This window comes from Caloenas nicobarica, chromosome 2, assembly GCF_036013445.1.
Source record: "Caloenas nicobarica isolate bCalNic1 chromosome 2, bCalNic1.hap1, whole genome shotgun sequence".
NCBI lineage: Eukaryota > Metazoa > Chordata > Aves > Columbiformes > Columbidae > Caloenas > Caloenas nicobarica.
Genome location: NC_088246.1, coordinates 110,516,437 through 110,536,619, shown reverse-complemented (window position 1 = coordinate 110,536,619; position 20,183 = coordinate 110,516,437). Strand labels below are relative to the sequence as shown.

The 20,183-nt window shown below is 39.7% G+C and overlaps 1 protein-coding gene across 1 annotated transcript in view; it reads right to left on the bottom strand.

The window, feature by feature from the left end:
* Positions 1 to 20,183, bottom strand: part of PIEZO2 (piezo type mechanosensitive ion channel component 2) — a 309,138-nt gene that overhangs the window by 129,501 nt on the left and 159,454 nt on the right. Inside the window, exon 5 of the mRNA XM_065628394.1 lies at positions 13,824 to 13,986. Coding sequence (XP_065484466.1) covers positions 13,824 to 13,986 — 163 coding nt within the window. The remainder of the gene's footprint in view (positions 1 to 13,823; positions 13,987 to 20,183) is intronic.

The window sequence follows — 20,183 nt, the reverse complement described above, 5'->3', positions numbered from 1 at the left end:
ACTTTAAATGCAAAATTTAGAATAGGGTGAGTAGGGGTGATGTCAGACTAGGCAACAAGGGCTGAAATAAATGGACAAATAGTTAATTGGTGACTGAAGGCAGTTTGGGAGAGAAAAAATACACTGAGCAGAGGCTCAAGGAGAGAATGAGAAATGACAGAATCATCTGATGGTGAAGAAAAGGAGAAAAAGCAAGCAAGAGAGAAACAGTGAAAGCTTGAGTGATCTGCAACAATTTAGCAGGGGAAATGAGACCAGTGGCTTAGAACTACACAATGGAAAAAAGGAAAAGAAGGAAATGTGTAAAAGCCCCTCATACTTGAGAAGTTTGTTAGGATTTGGCAGTTGCCTTCACCATCAAGTCTCCATTGTATCTTGGAGACCAGAAGACATACACAGCTATTGAGTGATGCACACCAAATCATCAACCCACAGTGAGAATCTGCAGGATTAGCAGGAGGCCCACCCAGAGATACAATTTATGGAAAAATTAGTCATTCAAAGACATGTAGGGTGTATTAAAAAAAAAAAAAAAAAAAAAAAAAGTAATAGTTTGGAGCCAGGTTCTCTCTTGGTGTAATACAGCATAGTTTCTTTGGCACTAATCTGAACTTCTATTACCTAACATTAGTTCTGGCCAAGCAGTATCTCTGTGTGTGAAAGTAAGAAAGAGAGACTATTGGTATTTTTCATCAGAATAGCAGTTTTATATTTATTTGTGACCTTCGGCAGCAAAAAATTCCACATCAACAGATAAGATTGCAGTAGGAACAGCTGAACTCTCAGCCTACTTAACCAAATTCTTCAGTACCGTTTTGTTATGTGGATTCCCAAAAGAACAGAAGTCCCTGTGGACTTCTTCATTTCACCTCTAAGCCTGGTGCCAACTTTCTCCTCTTACTTTGGAGTATTAACAATGCTGTGAATTCCCATAAAAGGCCTGATTATTCTCAAGAGTATCTATTCTACAGACAATTAAATACTTATTAGATACAGTAGGGCTGATCTGGGAAATCTACCTTTCTCTTGGACATATCCGTCTGTTTCACTAGCTATACCCATTATAAACAAGAGCATTTCAATTGCTTTCTTATTGTCACCATTCACTTACATAGCTCTCAACATAGGATTTATTAGATCCTTATGCAAAATAACGGAGAGGAGATGGCAGCCCAAACATGCAGTCATCACATTTCAAGCCATGCGGCACAAAGAGGCATTCTGTCTGTTCATCACTGCTGCTCGTATCTGAGCTCCTATCTAAACAGGAGCTACTTAAATATTCAGAAACAATGCTGACAGTAGGACTGAATGACACATTATGTTCTTACCTCTACCACAGCTGTTTCAGTGAGAAAGCCATACAAATGACAAAAGTTATGATCACTTCTGCTTGTGCTGTAATTACTGGATGAACCTGCTCCTCATCTAGTCCTGTTGGGCCTGATCCTGCTCCTCCTGGTCTGGCTTTAGTGCTCTGTGCCTTGAGCTTACTATGACCAGTGAACAGTGAAAACTTCAATAGTCTTCATATCCCAAATGAAAGAGAATGAGACTGCTGGACGTTTAAAGGCTATGAAATGGCACGCCTGCTATACATGGGTCTGTGTGAAGGAGACCCTTGTTTCTTCAGCTAGTGCTTTCAATTCGCTGAAGAGAATATGCCTTAAAATGTGGAAATACTTACAAAAAATTTATGGGAATAATTTCAAAATAAATAAGTTATTCCATGGGAGATTGTCAGGACTTAGATCTCTATGAATACCATGAATCTATGCTGAACATGAAGGCAGGATTCATACATTTATTACAGCTTAAGCTCAATGGGAGTTCTGTCTAAATTGCTGAGATAGCACTTGATTATACAAGTACAGGAACAGGAAATAAAAGTCTGAAGAGTCACAAAAGAAAATAATAAAATGTTACCCACACAGATGCAGAAAATGTTCTTGAGGGAAAGATGAACAAAATGAAAATATTTTTAAGTATAAATTGGATGAAAATCCACAATACCTTCTAACAAGAAAACAAAAAAGAGGACACAGAAGAAAATCGCATAAAAACAGCCCAGTGAAAGGTGGGACTCGATGTCCTTTTCTGTCTCTTCCCCCTACCTGCCTCCCTCAGCTCAGGTGCCAAATGCCCAATTTCACACCTTAATCTCCACAAAATGCATCTTTGAATTTTCCTACCATGACAACTAGGACCATAATTTTTTAACTCAACCAGGTTAGTCACTCTTGCTTCATTGATCTGAAAGACGTTCAGGCTACATTTTATCTCAACAGTTCAATATTAATAATCTAGTACTGACATATATGACACAGCAGGCACAGGGAGAAGCACTAAGAAAGATGGTATTTCACTGGACCAGGATGCAGCTGAGAAGGAGGTGATGGTCCAAAATTTCCATGGACTGAGGCTTACACACTTCAAGCATACCTAAAAGCAAAACCAAGGAAGTTAACTTTCCTTCTGTTTCCACTTTTATTTAGGTATGAAAATATGAATCCCAAGTTCTACAAAAAAATTAGGACCTCACAAACACAGGAAGTGCAGAACAACCTATTTACAGTGTTACTGAGGTCATCATCTGTTGGAAAGAAAACCTCAGTGTTCTGAGCCTCAACAAACACCAAACTGATTTCCAGTTTTCCTTCTAAAACTCTGTTTGGAGTTGGGGCTCTTCAACCGCTCTTCTAGGTTTAAGACAAGCTAGCAAATGGGAACACTTGATCATCATCAACAACCATAAACTGCAGTCTCAGAAGCTTTTCCAGAACAGATACAAACTGCTTTGCAACTTTTCAGCACAGCCTGAATTATCCATGATATGGCTGTGCAAGGATTGCCTGGTTTCAGAGACCAGGGCTTACACCAGCATGATCCTGGAAGAGGTGGGTTCGTTTCCGCATGTCTCACTTCTCTATCTCCAAGGCCTTTTAAGGATGAAGCCTTAGTCCTTAGCCTTATTCTGTCTACCTCCCAGTGGTGTCATTCATGACCCAGACAATTACTATTTCAGTGGAAAGACTATTAGAGTTAAACAGCTATAGGTTTGATTATTTTTTTTTGTATACAAGTACACCTGTTTGTAATTCAGTATCCAAGTTGTAGTCAAGTGGCTGAAATGCCATGTTCCTGTCCTGTAGTAGCTGAAAGGCCACCTTCCAGTGTAAGTAGAAAAGACAAACTTTGGATTCCCCCACTCATATTCACCACCCACCAACTGGATTATCTGGGATGGCTTTCCAGTTTCTCACATTGAGCACTTCAAATTGCTGAAGGCAGGCAAACGGTGAACAGTTTTTACATCCAACATGGTGATAATGTGCCTGTTGTTTTAACACTTTCTGATGATTAAATAGCCTTGCAAGTGCGCGCTCATCACAGAACACCATTACTCCAGTCAGACTGTTTTGCAAAGCTCTTTTTACTATGTGGATTAGTCTAAAGCTACAAACCCATGCTACATAGGCTACAGTTAGAAAAATACTTTTACTCCCATAATAAATGACTTATTATGCAATTACAGGATCCCTGTGGATGCTGATTAAATCAAATAAATTCCTCCATTCAAGGAGTATAGAGCATTTGTGAAGCTATAAACATGTGTTTCCACGACCTTTGCTCTGCAGAGCAGGGCCTCAGGACTTTTTATAAACAAACTAAATGCAGTTTAGGTTTTTCAGTAATCGTGTGGAAGTCTCAGGAGTATTTATTGTACAACACTTTTTTAAACTGCCAAATGGAGATAGAGAACAGGCAAGGAAACAGTACAGCCTCTGTGGCAGCTATGGCAGCTACTATTATGGCCAGGGCCAGAATGTCCATTAGCTACTTTGGGGGCTGCTTTATTAACATTCAACTTTTAAATGTTTCATCTGGTACAGTATAAACAGTACTACACAAAAATATCCTCTAGTCTCAGCTATGCATTCACTAACAGGAAGCCTTAACTCCAACCAAAAATCCATTCTTGCTTCAGAACACTCCTTGCTTTGTACCTACATTTAATGGTATTGTGTCTGTAAACACAAATTTGCTCATTTATTGAGTTTTCGATTCTAGAGAGGACATGAATGAAACTCTTCAAAAATTCAAATAATGAGAGCAACAAAATTTAACTAACCAGAATTGTTACAACTAATGATATACAAGTCTCAGAATGGACACAACTCCCACCCCTGTGAATGCATTGCCTTAATTACTGGGATCTCTCAAGTGTATACTGCTAAGCTCACAAAAACATGTTCTCATGAGAGTTCAGGTGCTTCCTCCTTCCAGTTGGCTCATAAATGCTGTACAAATAGCCTCTTTTGCAGTATTTTGACATTTCCTTCCAGCCAGAACCAGGAAATAAACAGAAAGGAGTGAGAAAATGAAAAATAACCCTGAGAAAAATATGCAGTTACATGAAGTTCACCAACTGTTTCTAACATGTCGTTTCTAGAATTTTTAACAAAGGTTAAATGGATCCTGCTGTGTCAGCTCGATTTATCAATGTATCAACTTATCTATGTATTATGTGGGAATTTCAAAAGTCATAGAGATGCAGTGATGAGCCTCATCATTAAACTTAATGTCAAGATGACACTTTCCATTTTCCAAGGGTCTGGATTGCAGGTGGCAGAAATGCAGCCAGCAATTCAGTTGCTCCAAGGCAACCTGCAGTTATGCTCTGCAAAGTACCTCTGCGAGGGAGAGCCTGAAACAACCTCCTGAGGGGCAACGCGTGAGCTCAGTGATTTTTAAACACGTTCTTGTTGCCTCTGAATTGCCAGTGGGGCTGCAGGGCTCAGCCCAGCACCCCGCCGCCTCCCAGAGCCTGCTCCTCCCTGGGACCCGCTCCCACAGCAGCCTCACCCAAATAGATACCAGGGACACAGGTTCGGCACGAGGGCAGAGCTGTACGTTGCTGGTGATACCAGAGAAGTGCTTGCAAGATCTAGATTAGCTTGAAGGTGCCTGGTTTGATTTGCAGGGAAGACAGGTGAGCCCACTTGGTCAGGAGATGACAACGAGCAAGTCACAATGCAGACCGCGTAGTCCAACCTTCTTCTGGCAATTTTAGTCAAGCTCCACAGGAATCACTGTAGCGGTAGCATCCCAGAGTTCTGCACAGACTCCCTTGCTCCTGACAGCCAGGCCAGTTTATTTAAAGAGGGCTGGACAGTCTCCACGCTGCCCTGCAGTTTGCAGGCCCTGAGGCACGCACTCTTGGCCTCTTGCTGGCACTGTTACTGTAAAACCATGATTCTGTCTTTGGCAGAGAATGGAGAAATCACTTCCTATACCTATCTGTTCACCTTTAGTTAGTGATCGTATTTTTATTCCGTACCTGTGATAGAGTAGCACAGGTGTAATTTATTAGACATCTTTAATACGTATGTTCAAGCCGTTACTATGTCCAAATCTCTAGACTTCCGTTTCATTTTAAAAACCTTAATGCTTATGTTGAACAGTTAGGTTTAGCAATCATCTGAGACAAGCTATTTGATTCAACCATATTAGTGCCAGCAGAACTATAGAAATACATCTTCCCTTTACTATTGCATTGGTTTATTTCAATTCCCTCCATAGTGCCTAAGCTGGTGCATTCGACCTAGATGAAACATACCATAACATGACTGACTTCCTGTTTTCAAGCCTGCTCAAAAAGCCTTTCCCGCTGCCCCCCCCCAAAAAAAAAAAAAAATCTTTAATGTTTCTCTTTAGAAATGAGATAGTTACAGGAGTAGGAAGAATTCATGACCTACCTGCCTTTAGGAGTAGCACATACCATAAAAATGCATATAGAAAAATTAATCAAGACAACACAATATTCTATAGACAGACCCAGCTGTGAGTATAAAAGCTGGAAAAGAAATTTAACTGCTACTTGTTTTACCATCAAAGGAACTGCAAGCCCTTAATGGGATGTAAATGACTGTAGTTTTAACCTGCAGTCAATACTAAACCGCATTAAAGTAATCATTTACTGAATTTCCAATTTTGCAAGAAATTGAAGAACTCCACAGTTCTGAAAGCGTCAGCATGTGAGGAGTGGATTTCCCTGCTTCTTCTGACACAGAAGAGATAGAGAAAACTTCCACACCAACAATTACCACATGCCATTCTACTTGAGCCCTACAGAAATGGGACTGCCTAGCAAAAGTGTCTATTTTAAGGTCACCTTGCATGAGATACACGTGGTGCTTAAAGGCTGCTCAGGCGGGTCTACAGAAAGCCCAAGGGGAACACCACTCCAGACATGCACAGGGGGTGCACGTGGAAGGAGAGCTGCAGATTCCAAGCCAAGATGGAAAAATAAAACTACTCTCGGAGGTCAGAAACCACGCTCGCAGGCATTGGGTGACTCCAAGGGAAGACCCTGCTAAATGAGCTGAACTCATCAAGTGTGAGACAATTGCAAAGAACATTTTGGTAAATGCAAAATCAATGAGGTGGAGGCATTTTAGAATTGAAACAGTATGTTAAACTTTATGCTACACAACTGAACCACTGAAAAGAAAAATCCTAAATTAACTTTAAGTCCTATAGATCTTAATGAAAAATTTTATCACTGATAGATCTGAAGTGTGCTAAAGCTTGGGTTGAATGTCTACACAGCATTAGATAAATTCATCAGCGATGTACCATCAGAAATAACTTTCAGTGTGTTTGATAGTAATGAATGACATCTGCTTCCATAGTAAAACCTCCTGTAGGAAAGAGTAACTCATTACCAAAAACGATCAGCTATTTACTGGAAGCACATAGGAACAGAGGCATTCAGAGATTCAGAGAAAGTGAAAAATAAAAAATGAATAAGGACAAGCACAGTTCTGCAGCAGGGTAACAGGAAGGCAACTCATTAAATCACAAATACAATAGATATTGTACTGAGAGGGCCAAAGATTATTTCACTTCCCAATATACCTACTGCACCTGAGCAAACATCAAGTGATTTCAGCAAAAGGCTCACTTGGCTTACGTGGAAATACAGTTTCACATCTTGACTTCAAAAAGCTGTCAGGAATATAAGCCAAATGTAAAGAGAGAGGAACTCATGGGCAGAGTTTGGTGGTTTGGCCTGAGATGATTAAACACGTTTTTTTAGTGAAAAGGAAATAGGAAGAGTTGGGTTATGACTACAAGGCACAAGTCAGTACAAACTCTAAATGAGCTAGTGCAGGTATGTGAAGCAGCTCAGCACCCATATGCATGGAGTAATTCCTTGAGCAAGAAATATACCATTATCCATCTTGCTAAGAAGGGCAGTAAATAGCCCTACTATGGTGCTGTAGTTATTTGCAGTATTGCCTCAGCTCATACAGAAGTGGTTTGGGTACTTCTCCAGCACCACTCTGAAGAGACACAGATACTGGGATGAACAGGAGAACAGGACATCTAATCTACAAGAGGATCCAAAATTACTTCTTTCATCTTGCAGAACAAACTTTAAAGAAATATGGTTTTTTTCTCCCAAAATATCAGACAAATAAATGCTAAAGATGGGAACAGTATATTGAAGCAAAAGAGCAGAAAAACTAAAAGGGGTTATGAATACACGTACAATCTAAATTAGACATTTTCTAAGCACCAGAAAAGCAAAATTACAGAACAGGGTCCTGTCAGGATCAATGGGATGAATAAAGATTGCACTCTTTTCAAGAGGGTGCTTCCTACCTTCCAGAGGGAATTGTGTGATACATCTTCCTGCAATGGCAGCAGACTGAATTCTGTGACCCAAGAGTTATTCATCACTTAGTCTGTCCAAAGGCAGTAGCATTCAAAGATTTTCATCTCCTGGTTAACACTTCTGTATGTCAAAATTTGGAATTGAGGACTGTTAGAAAAGCAAACCAGTAACCCCAGCGAAGAGGTGCCACAGGAAGAATTTCATCACGTCATGTTTCTAACCAAAACAGGACAGGTGCGCACTAAAGTTTCATGCTGAACAGCCGAACAGCGTTTGGTAATACATAATGTATTGCACTATGAAACATTACGTAGCTGAGGCACTGCTGTAGCATAATTACGTATCTGTGTTAAGACTTATCCAAAGACATGTGCATCAAACCAAGAAGCTAATGTAACTTGTAAACTTTTGACCCTTGTTAAGATGAGATGCATTAGAATTGTTGCTGAGGGAGGCAGCTGGGTAAGGTCTGGCAAACTTCACCACTACAAACATCGCCCACAGAAACAAGATATTAAATCCTACTTACACCATGTGCAAAGCACACTAAGACCAACTGAATTTGGACCAGTCCGCCAGAAGTCAAAACCAAAGAAATATTTATAACCAATTAGAAAAAATAAGCCAACGCTGTGCCAAATAGAGATGACAATGAGAAGAAAAATGAAGAGGAAAAATAGAGGTGTCATCGGGAAGCTAAAAGAAGCCAAGAAGTTCCAACCCTCTCTAGGAAGTTATTTTTCCCTCTTTATCACCTGTAGTATTTTCCACAATAGTCATCATTTGCTGTCTCTGAAGAGAAGCAAATATTGCAGGAGAAGAAGTTGTGTATGGGAAGACGATGTTGAGAAAAATAAGGGTCAGAGGGTCCCATGTCAGTGAGAACTAATAAAGTCAGGTGAACGTTTGATACTGGTAAAATAAAAATGAATTATGAGAATATAATATAATAAATCATCTTAGGAAAAATATACCCATCACAGGCTTTAAGAAAAATGGGATGGCTATCTAGACAGGCTCATGGGCACCATAGTAAGCAGCTCAAAGGAGCTTGCCTGAAGTGCTGAGGCATTGATATTCCCTGTAGCTCAAGAGAATACTGCAGAACTACAGCTGGTTCAGAAAAAAAGTAATGAAAATGACAAAAATAAATTGAAAAAAAAGAACAGGGATTGCTTATCTCTAAAAGGATTAATATGAAAGATAATAAATACATTAGATTTCCCTTATATCATCTCGTTCTGTTTTATAACATGTAATACAAGGGACCTTCCATAAAATTAAAGGGTGTTAAATTTAAAATAAAATCAGAGAGCACTTATTAAATTGTGGAAGTCCTTGCTTCATGACACCACTGAAGCCAAGAAATTAATGAGGTTTTAAAAGGGTCTGGATAATTATATGTTTAACAAGATTATACAGAGTAGCTATAATTAACAACAACATTTTTGGAAGGGATTTGTAACCACATGTTTTAGGACTAAAGCCAGTCTCTCACTAGGAGAGATCAGGATAAATTGTAACGTTGAAGGTGGGGAAAAAGGATATTCCCTTACTTGGTTATTGTCCTTATGCAGCAAGTACCAGCTACTTTCAAGATGAGGGTACTGGTCTAAATGGGTAGTTTCTAGATTAGTAAGTCCTTGGACAAGACATGGGACATGTGTAGCTCTCGGATCCTATTTATTCTGTCCTGTATGTATCGCAGTCACACTTGGAGACCCGGACCAGAAGAGAGCTCCTGATGCACTGCTGAATGTAGGTGTAGGACAAATAGCCCTGTCACTGTTTAGAAAGACAAAGCTAAGAAACTGAGCATTATTAGTGTTTATATTTGCCAAGGGACACAGAAACTGAGAGACAGATGAAGTAATAGGCTCAAGGACACAAACCAAGTTCGTGACCAAAGTGAGAACCATGCTGCTCCTCCTGACTCCAGCCCAGTATCTTGACTCAAAGCCAAGCTCTCCTCACATTCTACCCAAACATTAATTTATTTTAAAACAATTGCCTCTTTTTTGTTGTTTTTGGTTTGTTTGTTTGTTTTTGGTTTTAAGATCTCGAACAAATCTCTGCCTTCTGCAGGAAAGAGGAGCGGTGGAGGCTCCAGGATCAAGCAGTGGTCCTGTTTGTTTTCTGGAAGAGGATGGATGAGAAATAAGTTCAAATGGGCAAAGCAGCAAGTGCTGTGGGAGAAGCTGCATTGAAGACTACAACTATATATTTCAATTAAGATCAACATCTCTTCTAAAGTTTAAGTTGGGCAATCTCAGAAGGATTTTCCTCCATGCACCCCCATCACTTACGATATTAGGCAATTCATCCACAGTCTCAAGAAAAAGTTGCTTCCTTTCTAATACCTATCAGGCTGTATATACTGTATCTGCATTTTGGCATATAAACCACCATCTGCATCAAATCAAAAATATCATACTGTGAGCTGCAGCTGGGAGTTAACTGTTCCTTCTTATTTTCTTCCACCTTTTACACCTTGTGACTGGTATCGCGCTTTTCGGCATTTGCAATCTGGGCCTGTCTCCAGCTGAATTCACCTGCTTTAAATTTTCTGAGCCCTAATAAAAAAGGCCTGCAGACACGCTTGCTCCAAGTGTGCAACCATTTAGGGGTGGTAATGAGTTGGACTGCAGCCTGGTATCTGGCAGACCTCCCTACTTCATGACTCACTGTTAATTAAAACCACACTCTTTGCTTATTCCTGGGATAGCATTACTTACAAATAATTGAGAGTCTCTCACTGCCTTATAGCCTCCTTCCCCTAGTTCCGTTCTGCTGAATACACTTTTCTGATGGAGATCTATTTCCCTTAAAGTTGAATGTGGTGTAATGAAGAAGGATATCAATTTTGCAATGAATCCTTCTTGTCTTTAATTTGGATTCTGGTACTTTTTGTTATTTTGAATTGCAACTCAATCCAGAAGAAATCTGATCCATTGTATTCTACAGCTGGTTTCTGGAGGCTAGTGCCACGACAAAGTACAGCACAAAATTGAGTATCACAAACTGCTACTCAACTCCAGGCATTATTTTAGCACACCCATAGAACAACTGAAATGTGATGGATTCACACAGAGCTTTGAAGGATCACTTTTAGAAGTATTAAAACAATTGTTTAGCAGGTTTTCTTATAAATAAATTTTGGAAGGAGTAGATAAATCAACCTTTCTTTTTGAATTAAGCCTATTTCCATAGTATTTCACTCTCCTCCAAAGCAAAGAGGTCTGAGAATCGCTCAATGTAAACAATTTCAGGCAAAAAGGTAAAGCTGCAAGACAAACTCTCTGCTTTTGCCTGGAAGTTACAGTGCTGATGTCTTGATTTATAGAGCCATCTGTGGCTCGGCATCTAGCAATCTGAAAAGTCACCTCTCTTACGGCTCCGTTGAGCCTGTTTGAATCAGCTGATGGATTCTTAACAAAATCTCGTACCACAAATCTCTGATGACTTGTGGCAGGGACTCTCAGGAAAAGCTCTTCAATTCTGGAATTGACTACAGGGCTGGTCTAACAAAGCCAGGACTACTTCCCTTGGAGGCACAGTACCAATCTCAACACTTCGCCCGAAGCATTTGTTTGTAGGGCAGTTATTGCTGCAACTCATTTCACGTTTTCTAATTCCATGGAGTTACAGCATTAGTAGAGAGATGCACCAACACGCAGCCACATGTATCAGGCAGCTAATGCAGAATTCAAAGAAATTATCACTTATTTAATCTTCCCTTCTCCAGTGGACTCTACCAAGGAAGAATTAAAAATTATCATGTGAAATCCACACAGTTTGGACTCATTTTAGATCATACCAATATTCTCCCAAATGCAGACACTCAGCTGCGTGCTTTGCATATGCATTAGGCTCCTCACAGTCAGTCCTGCCAAATGCATATTCCTAGCAGATTCAGCTGCTTCTGCAGCCTCCTCCTAACTAGTAGAAATGATTCCAGGATGTTATATGCAGACACCTAGAAAGAGAAAGCCGAAGTTTGGAAAAATGTCTTTAATAGGTATTTGATTTTCCATTCTCCATTTCACACCATTTTTAAAAAACAAGCATACTAAATGCTTCAAAAAACTAATGCAGACTCATCATTTCAGCTGTGAAGTTCAGAATTCCTTAAAGCATTGGGGATCACTTCACCTGACAGTAACTATAATTCCTTTAAAAAAAAAAACAAAAAACAAAAAACCAAAACCAACCAACCAACAAAAAACAACAAAAAAAACCCCAAACTGTGATAGTTTTAGTTGTCACTAAATGTAAACACAGCTGCTGTGTTCACTAAATATTTTATAATATGCATACAGTTTGCAGAACATAAAGAATATTAGCTGGGGTTTGATGTGAAGAAGTAAAATATATTTACCCAGATTTCTATTTGCCCAGTGTCAATATTTCTTTGCAGTCAAAGTTTTCTCCTTTTTCTCCCCCATGCTCTTCCTTTGCAGAATATTCTGGCCCATTTAGTTGCATTGATAGATTGCCTTTAGGTAGCCAGTCTAGGACCAACCCAATTTAAAGCTATTCTCTGTGCTATGTAATGAGTGGGTTTAGCTCAGTTTTTTTCCTTGCATTCCAGGCAAATGGGTATTGAAACCTGCCTGGAAGCCAGCACTATCCTCTTTGGAAGACCGAGCTCACTCCAACCTCAGGCTCACTTCTGAACCAAACAAAAAGTGAATATTTTGACATCATCATCATCTAGATTCAGAGGAACCTAAGCATGCCCTTCTCTTTGTCTTCTGAGCTTCTGCCACCAGATTGCTCCTGTTTCATGCGCGTGCATGCTCTCTTTCCAGGAGACCAAGGGCTACCAAGAAGTCTGTTAGAGCCCTTTTTGGGCTGAACACAAAACATGCCAATTAGCCACACTTTTTAATGCTTCAAACATCTCCCCTTATGGGTATAGCCCCAGATTCTAGCCTGCTGCTAACTCCACTTTGCACAGCTCCAGTGATAAAGCAGATTTAAAGCTGATAGAACTGGCTTCCAGGAGGCACAGCAAAACCTTGTGTCCACTCATCAGACCAAGACATACGTATCCTCCAACATGTAATTGAAAGCTGCAATCTCAGGCAATCCTCAGCTGCCGGGAGAGCCTGTAAGAATTAGAGCTGCAACTGGGTATAAAACACAGTTCAGATACTGATCTCTCACGTGCTAGAAACTCAACCAGCTTCTGGCAATACCGCAATCCAGACAACATGGCAACAAGCAGAGAGGCATTTTCCCCCCTCTATAGTGGCACCAGAATGGGCAGCTGATCCCCCTAAATACCTGACCCACTTCGAAGTGCAATTTCTATTTGAAAAGAGCAAGTTGCAAGTGCCTCCCCTAAAAAAATGAGTTTTGAGAGTAAAGAAAACATTCCACTCATATGTAAAACGAGACAGAAAATGAGACACAAGGCACACTAGACAGTCTGATAAAAAACATGTTACGATTAGTAGCAGGAACTTCTCTGCACCCTGGGCTAAATTTCCACTGTGGGTTTTTATATTATAAAACTGTTTCCCTCTTTCTGTGGATTTTTCTGCATTTGGTAGCTCTGCCATTCTTCTTCCCACTGGTAAAATACACAACAAAAATAGTAACACTTCTAGCTAAGCCATTCCCCAAATTTATCCTCAAACTCTCTCACTAAGATCATGGTCTAGATAACTCTTTCCATGAACATAATACACAGCCTCTCTCCCCTTCTCCTAAGAGTGATTTCTGATAATCACTCAGATGCTGCTGTTATTCTTGGATAACAAGTTTGGAAATATGGATGCTTTCTAAGAAACTGAGAAGTGTATGTAGCAAAACAACCTTGTCAGACTTCACCAGCAGCTCTGTTGAAGAAAACACTTGTGATCAATTGTCATGATCATTTCTTAAGTCAAAATTGGCAGGGATATGCCAAAAATTCCGTACCATATTTACCGCTTTTCATATTCTGCTTTGTTTTCTCAAGACAATAATATGTAGCTTTTCCGCTTTAAAAACAACTGTTCAGTTTCCTGAAAGTAAATTCACTTCATAACATAGCCAATCCTCATGAAACCATTTTAGAATATATCTCAGACAGGAATGTGAAAGCTCACTATTAGCTAAAAGCCTTACAGATAGAATGTGTATTAAATACCATTTCCTCATTTTCAAATTGCATGTTGCACTGTGCTGCATCCTCGGTTATTGGCTTCTGAAACATGTTGCGGCAGATGAGCCATATCGACAGACTAGCGATGAACATTCCAATATCTGGTACGAATAGCCTGATCACGTTGCCAGCATCTGCTCCTTTCACACTGTATGGGATGAAAAAAAAAAAAGAACAACAACAAAAAGATTTGTTACTTCCAATGACAGTGGAACAGAAAGTCAGCTCAGGACAAAGAAAAACCCCCAAAACCCCAGTAATATGAAAGCTTCAGAATACAGGTAATATGAAAATCATCAAGGAGCTCTAGACAGACAGATATTTTTGCTCTGATAGCTCACATATTAATATTTTAGCCATACCTAGCATTTTGATTAACCCAATTCTGAATCAATTTTGTGGAGAGCAAAACGGGAATGATCTTCAAATTCAACAAGAAAGATTTCAGCTGAGCTCCTTGAAGATCCATGTGTATAAATCACAATCCCTCTATTTACATCTTTTGCGAAGACAATAGTGTCCAGCCCTACCAAGGAGCTCAGCAAAGAAGAAACAGCATTCATATCACCCCTAACTAGTGACATCATGGGGAGCATTGTGAGATTTAATTGTTTAGGTTGGGCAATATGACTTTACAGGCTCGGATATGGTGTCTGAATTTGGTTCACTGTTAAGATGGAGAGCTGGGATTCAGATTTAGTGGCACAGTGAACAGTGTATTAAGCTGCTGAACAGACTTACGGAACTTTTGACTATTAATGAGAGGATATAATCTTATTTATTTGAAAGTGTACAGCATATCCCTGCCAATCTTGAAGTTAAACAAATTTTAAATATGCAGCTCCAATTTTAACAGCTTTTATAGGGCTTTACGTTTATCATCAGTTCTGAGGACAGGTGAGGCATCTGTATAGCTCCTTGGGCTTAGAAGAGTGAGAACTAGACTAGTTCTTCATAGCCTGAACTGGTACAGAACCTTGGAAGGTTGTTTTGTAGATGCAAAAGAAGAGATCACCTCTGGCCTTTCTCTATCACTTTTAACACTTGCAGCTTTGAAGCCTAAAGAGCTATTTGTGAAGGAGTTACCATCAAGCGCTAAGATTAACTGAAGATCTTGAGTAAGTATCTAAAAAGTCCCTAATGTGATTATGATACAACCACTGTCAGGAATCTTGTTGGCCTGCTCCCATGTCCAAGAACAAAACCTGCATTTCCATCACTGCTGCTGACCCAGCTTTTCCACTGCCATAGATCTTGCAAAATAACTTATGCCCTAAGCGGAAATGAGGTAAATGACCAGAAAGCTAGCTTTAATGTTTGTTCAACAGGTTCAAATGAGTGTATCATGGGAAGCAGCGAGCAATGTGCAGGTCTGTGGGATACTGTCCTGTAGCACAATTATAAAATGGACCCAGAAGTACTACTGAGTTGGTTCTAAACAGAAGAGGGAAATTCAAGTGCTGTTTCTTCTCCCCATGCTCAGACATAGACACGAAATAAAGCAATAAGGTGTTGCCTAAGGAAAATGACTTAGAGATTTGAAATTGCAGCTTCTTGTAAAAGGAAAAGAAAGAAACTGCAAACATGCAACCAGCAATCTTCCTCCTCTGATGCTCTTTGTTGCTATAGAATAACCTTGAATGGTCATGCACTATGTGGTAGCTAAGTAGCTTGAAAATGTTTTGCTAATGGTTTCACATTGTCCTGAAGCAGAGAAAAAATTCAAATCATTGAAAGATGTAAAAGAGTTAGATGAAGTCCTTGCTGGATTGCTTGCATGTTTCCTGTGCCACTGCATCAAGAAAAGCACGCTGTAGAGTCAAGTGGCATATGACAGCATAGTCGATCTGTGTAATATTACAGAAAATTCAGGCTTGACACGTCAGTTCATTTTGCAGTACTGTAGCTCTTACTGTCACTGAAGATTAGCTACTCAAGGCACTGAATCTGCACATTCTCCTTCGGAAGAAAGCAGTAAAAATTACATGCTTAATGAACCTAATTCCCAACAATAGCGTACCCAGGATTCACAATAACAGTAATGAGTTAGTTTCATTCATCCTGATAGCTATGCTGAAATGTGCCTATTAAAGCGATTTTACTAAGTAAGGGGCAACAAATTCTGAATTCTTGATACTGAAACTGTTACTTGGGCGTTTCTTAGAGGTGAAAAAAACCCTGAATCCGGAATTAATGTAAGAACAGTATAAATTTGCTAGCCTCATATTGAAAAAATGGAACAGATTACGTTTATGCAATACTTCTGTAAGCGAGCTTTTTCTGTACACAGGTGTGAAGTCCTAGCTAAAATTCATTTCGCACCACTTCTGAACTTAAAGCATAAGACCATCGGATTCAACCACTCACATACGAGTAATTTAAAAGGTAACCTTCAAGTACCAGTGCTGCTTAGTTGCACCAGGTTCTCCTTCCTCACACTGTACTCCCGGGGAGCCACGCTGGGTCTTCCTCTGCATATCCCACTCCTCCGAAGAAGGGGAGACCCCAGTTGGAGCTCTGCCTCTGTCACAGCTCACATTTCTTTCCACTAACCCAAATCAAGTGCTTCTGATCTTTCAAAATAAATAATTTAGCGTGTTGTTATGAAAGATGTAATGCACAGTTCAGATTAGTAATAGAGAGTCTGAACAGTGATACTTAACCACATGAATAGTTCATTCACCAAAACCGGCCACGAATGCACGCTGTCCCCATCTCCCCATGAAAAGGAAAACAAACTGACCTCAGTGTGATAATTAAAAAGGAAACAAAAGATCACTTGAAAATAGAGAAATGTATATTCTTCTGTAAAGCAGAATAATAAACGGCTTAATTCGACCCCAAGCAATTTGCTCCCTAGATTTTCGCAGCAACAGCTAAAACAAAAATCAGTTATTCCCACTTGTTATCTCTGGCAGTACAAAAAAGAACAGTAAATACTGCAATCATTCCACAAACATTTCTCACTTTATTTGTGCGTTCACACATGGTCATATTTTGCATTTGATAACAGTCTATGCATTGTGCTCTTTGCCCCAAAAGAGGGTCTCTAACGATGAAGATAAAACAGAAGCACAGGAAACCTATTCAGGAGATCTCCTGGAGAAACAACTTTAAGCCCTGCAAGAATCACAGTGTACAATGAATTGGTCATAGCCCTTGATCTACAACTAGTACAGCATCATTTATTAACCTAAACTAAATCATTTACCTATGAGGCAACTTTAATTGTAATAGATACCTCTGACCAAAGCTTATGACTCAGCCAGAAACATCTTCTGAAATGCAATACAGTAAACAGCAGCTTTAGAATTGTTTTCCCCCTCTTTCATTTTTTCTTACAGGATGTAGAAGAAAACAGGACCCCCACAATAAAAATAATTTTTTTAAAAAGTTAGGGATTTGAAATGTTTTTCTGCCTTTCCATTACCAAGTAAATTGCATTAGACATAGTTTTTAAACAAGGGTCTACTGCAGTTTGGGTTGCAAGAGTTCCCCTGTAAGCAAAAATAAATTTAGTGGGACAAAAGTGATTTTATGACTTGCATCAACACGTGAAACTGTTTTACCGTATCAACAGACCACTAATACAGCAGTCTCCTCATCAGTCTGTGTTCCCCTGTCTTCAGTTGTGTACTTTAAACTACTTCAGAAAGAGATCATCTTCATTTTCTGTGTTTATACAGAATTTTTCCAGGACTGTGTGACCCTGGTCCATTTATGAAGTTCATTGATGCTACACAAATTACTAGGCAAAATTTCCCATTTTATCTGCATTGAGAATAGTGTTAGCTGTGGACATACAGGTTAAAACTGCTCTTATACTTCATCTACACTGACTAGCAGCCAAACAAAAAACAAATGCCTTGAAGAAGTGAAGCCAGCGCAATTTAAACATTACATTCTTTCTTGGTGCTCTAGAAATCACCATTGGAGTTTTCTCAAAATAAAATGCTCATTTTTTCCTTTCTACAATAACCATTTCTCAGCAGAGACTGAGTGCACAAAGCTTTGGTGAACAGTCAAGCGTTAATACTGCCTTATCTGGTCTGATTTCATTTCTTTAGAATGGCAGACATATTATCTTCCTCTTTATTTCAAGTTTACAGAACAAAACCAGAAAAGCAGCAGAGCTATTAGAATTCGAATTGCAATGGCTTCAATAGAAAATAAAAGTAAAATATATAGTAACACGTGTAAAGCAACGTGCACAATAATACACAAAATCCTCCACACATAGAACGCAAAACAATAGTCTTCAAACTCTAAATATTTAATATGTTCTTACAAACAAAAATAAACTGGGAAAAAAAGAACAACCAGTCTTTCTTAAACAGCACTCAAATTAATTCAGCATCAGCAATATATCACACTGTTAAGCTTATGTTAAACAACAAATCAAACAATGCCTCCAGATTAAAGTCTTGTAAAAAACTTGATTTTATATTGAATACTATGTAAACAAAGTATTTTAAACTTTTTTTTATCATAGATTTAATTTTTTTTCAAAAGCCTTTTTCGCTGCATACTATACTATTTTCTCTCCCTTCAGAAGTTTTCTATAGTACCTGTTTACTTTCTAATTAATTGATTTGATAAAACTACAATTAGGTAACCCTGTATTAACAGTTTGCAAGTGATAAACTAAGGAAGAGATGCATAGATGCTAATAGCTTCCGTTCATCTTGTTTGGTCACAGTGAGACGTGATATTTACAAGCGGATCTAATAATTCAGAGTAATTCATGCATCACCTCATATGTTTACAGCACAATTCCCATGGGCTCCATCTGCAACTGTAAGCACTTGGACTGGAGGCAAATCAGACCCAAGAATCATAAGCAGGGTCCCCTGGAAACGTGGACTGGCAGTGTCACACAGGTGCTGTGAATGAATCATTTGTTTATCGCTAGTATCCTCTCTGTGATCCAAAATTAGTGGAAACTTTGAGGGTATCGAAGGCTGGAAACCAGATTGCCTGAGATATGTGCTTGCTAATCCTTGCTGTTGGAAGTGGGTCCTGGGGATGGCTGCAGCTGGAAACAAGTTAAAGAGGCCCCTTGTCCTCTCTCAGTTTGAACTAAGGATGAAATGCCTGCCTCTGTACTCACTCTGCTGGGAAACTCACACTTAGACTTGTCTGGATCTGAGGACTACGGACCCGGTCTGAGCCACAACCAGCACGTCAGTGAACACAGGACGCTCTCAGTCTGTGTTCATGCTGGCATGACTTGTTCCTGCTGGTTCAAAAGACAAGTCAGATACAGTGCTGGTTCACGTGGGAACCTTGACATGGACCCTCAGGGCCAACCTCCTCCCTGAGTAAAATATGAGAGTTGCTGAGCATTGGTAGGTCTACCTTTAGTCCTTTCCTTACCTCATGCTCACCCACAAACTGAAAACAAATTATGTGGCAAAAATTAAATACAAACTTAGTAACGTTAATATCCACAGGGCTGTGCATGATCACTCTTAATCCTGCACTGCCTTAATGTGACTGGCCTCTCAGTTTATGCAGAACATGCCATGTGTTTTACCCAAAATACCTGAAGTTGCACTTCGAGAGAATTATGGTCACGCAAAGTAAAAGACTGGGATGAAGAGGGAAGCAAAAATGCAAAGAAAACTACTTATAAAAATATTTAGCATGCACTGACCTACCCAACAGACAAGTTCAAAGGGCTCCTGAAGTATTTGTGAAATCTTAATCACTGCTTACAAACTCTGTCTGCATGGATTCAAAAACCAAAAGTACACTTCGCTTTCTCAGGAAAGATACCTTGCAATGAAGAACACTTTCTGTATTGCAAAAGTGCTTAACCACGTATTAACCAAACATTTGCTTTCAAAATTCTGCTATGTAGAGAGAGAGCAGTTATTTGAAACTAAATGCACATTGCCAAGTTTTCGGTGCCTCATTGCTTGCATAAAACATTCAACATTAAGAAATTACAGCTATGTGCAATATGTAAAATGTTGGTTCATGCCAATTTTTCTTTTTCTTTTTTAAAGCACCCACTGTTCCTTGTTGTTCATTGATCTTCTAACAAAGGGCAAATTCCAGGTTGCCGGGGGCAGCACGCAGAAGACATAAAATTCAGTTGGGATTTAGCAGCTATCATGCAAAGTGCTCAGCTGTGCTACTGCCAGACTCGTGACAGCACAACATCCAGCTCCCTTCGCCCGCATCCTGCAGCTCCAAACGCGGAGCCAGATTGATGCTGCGCAGCCGAGGGGAAGTGAGCACATTGCCCTCCACGCCCACGGCGCTGGGCCTGCCAGCCCCACGGCGCTTGGCAAGGACGAGCCCATCCCCAGCACAAATTATGCCAGGTCACAATGGGAA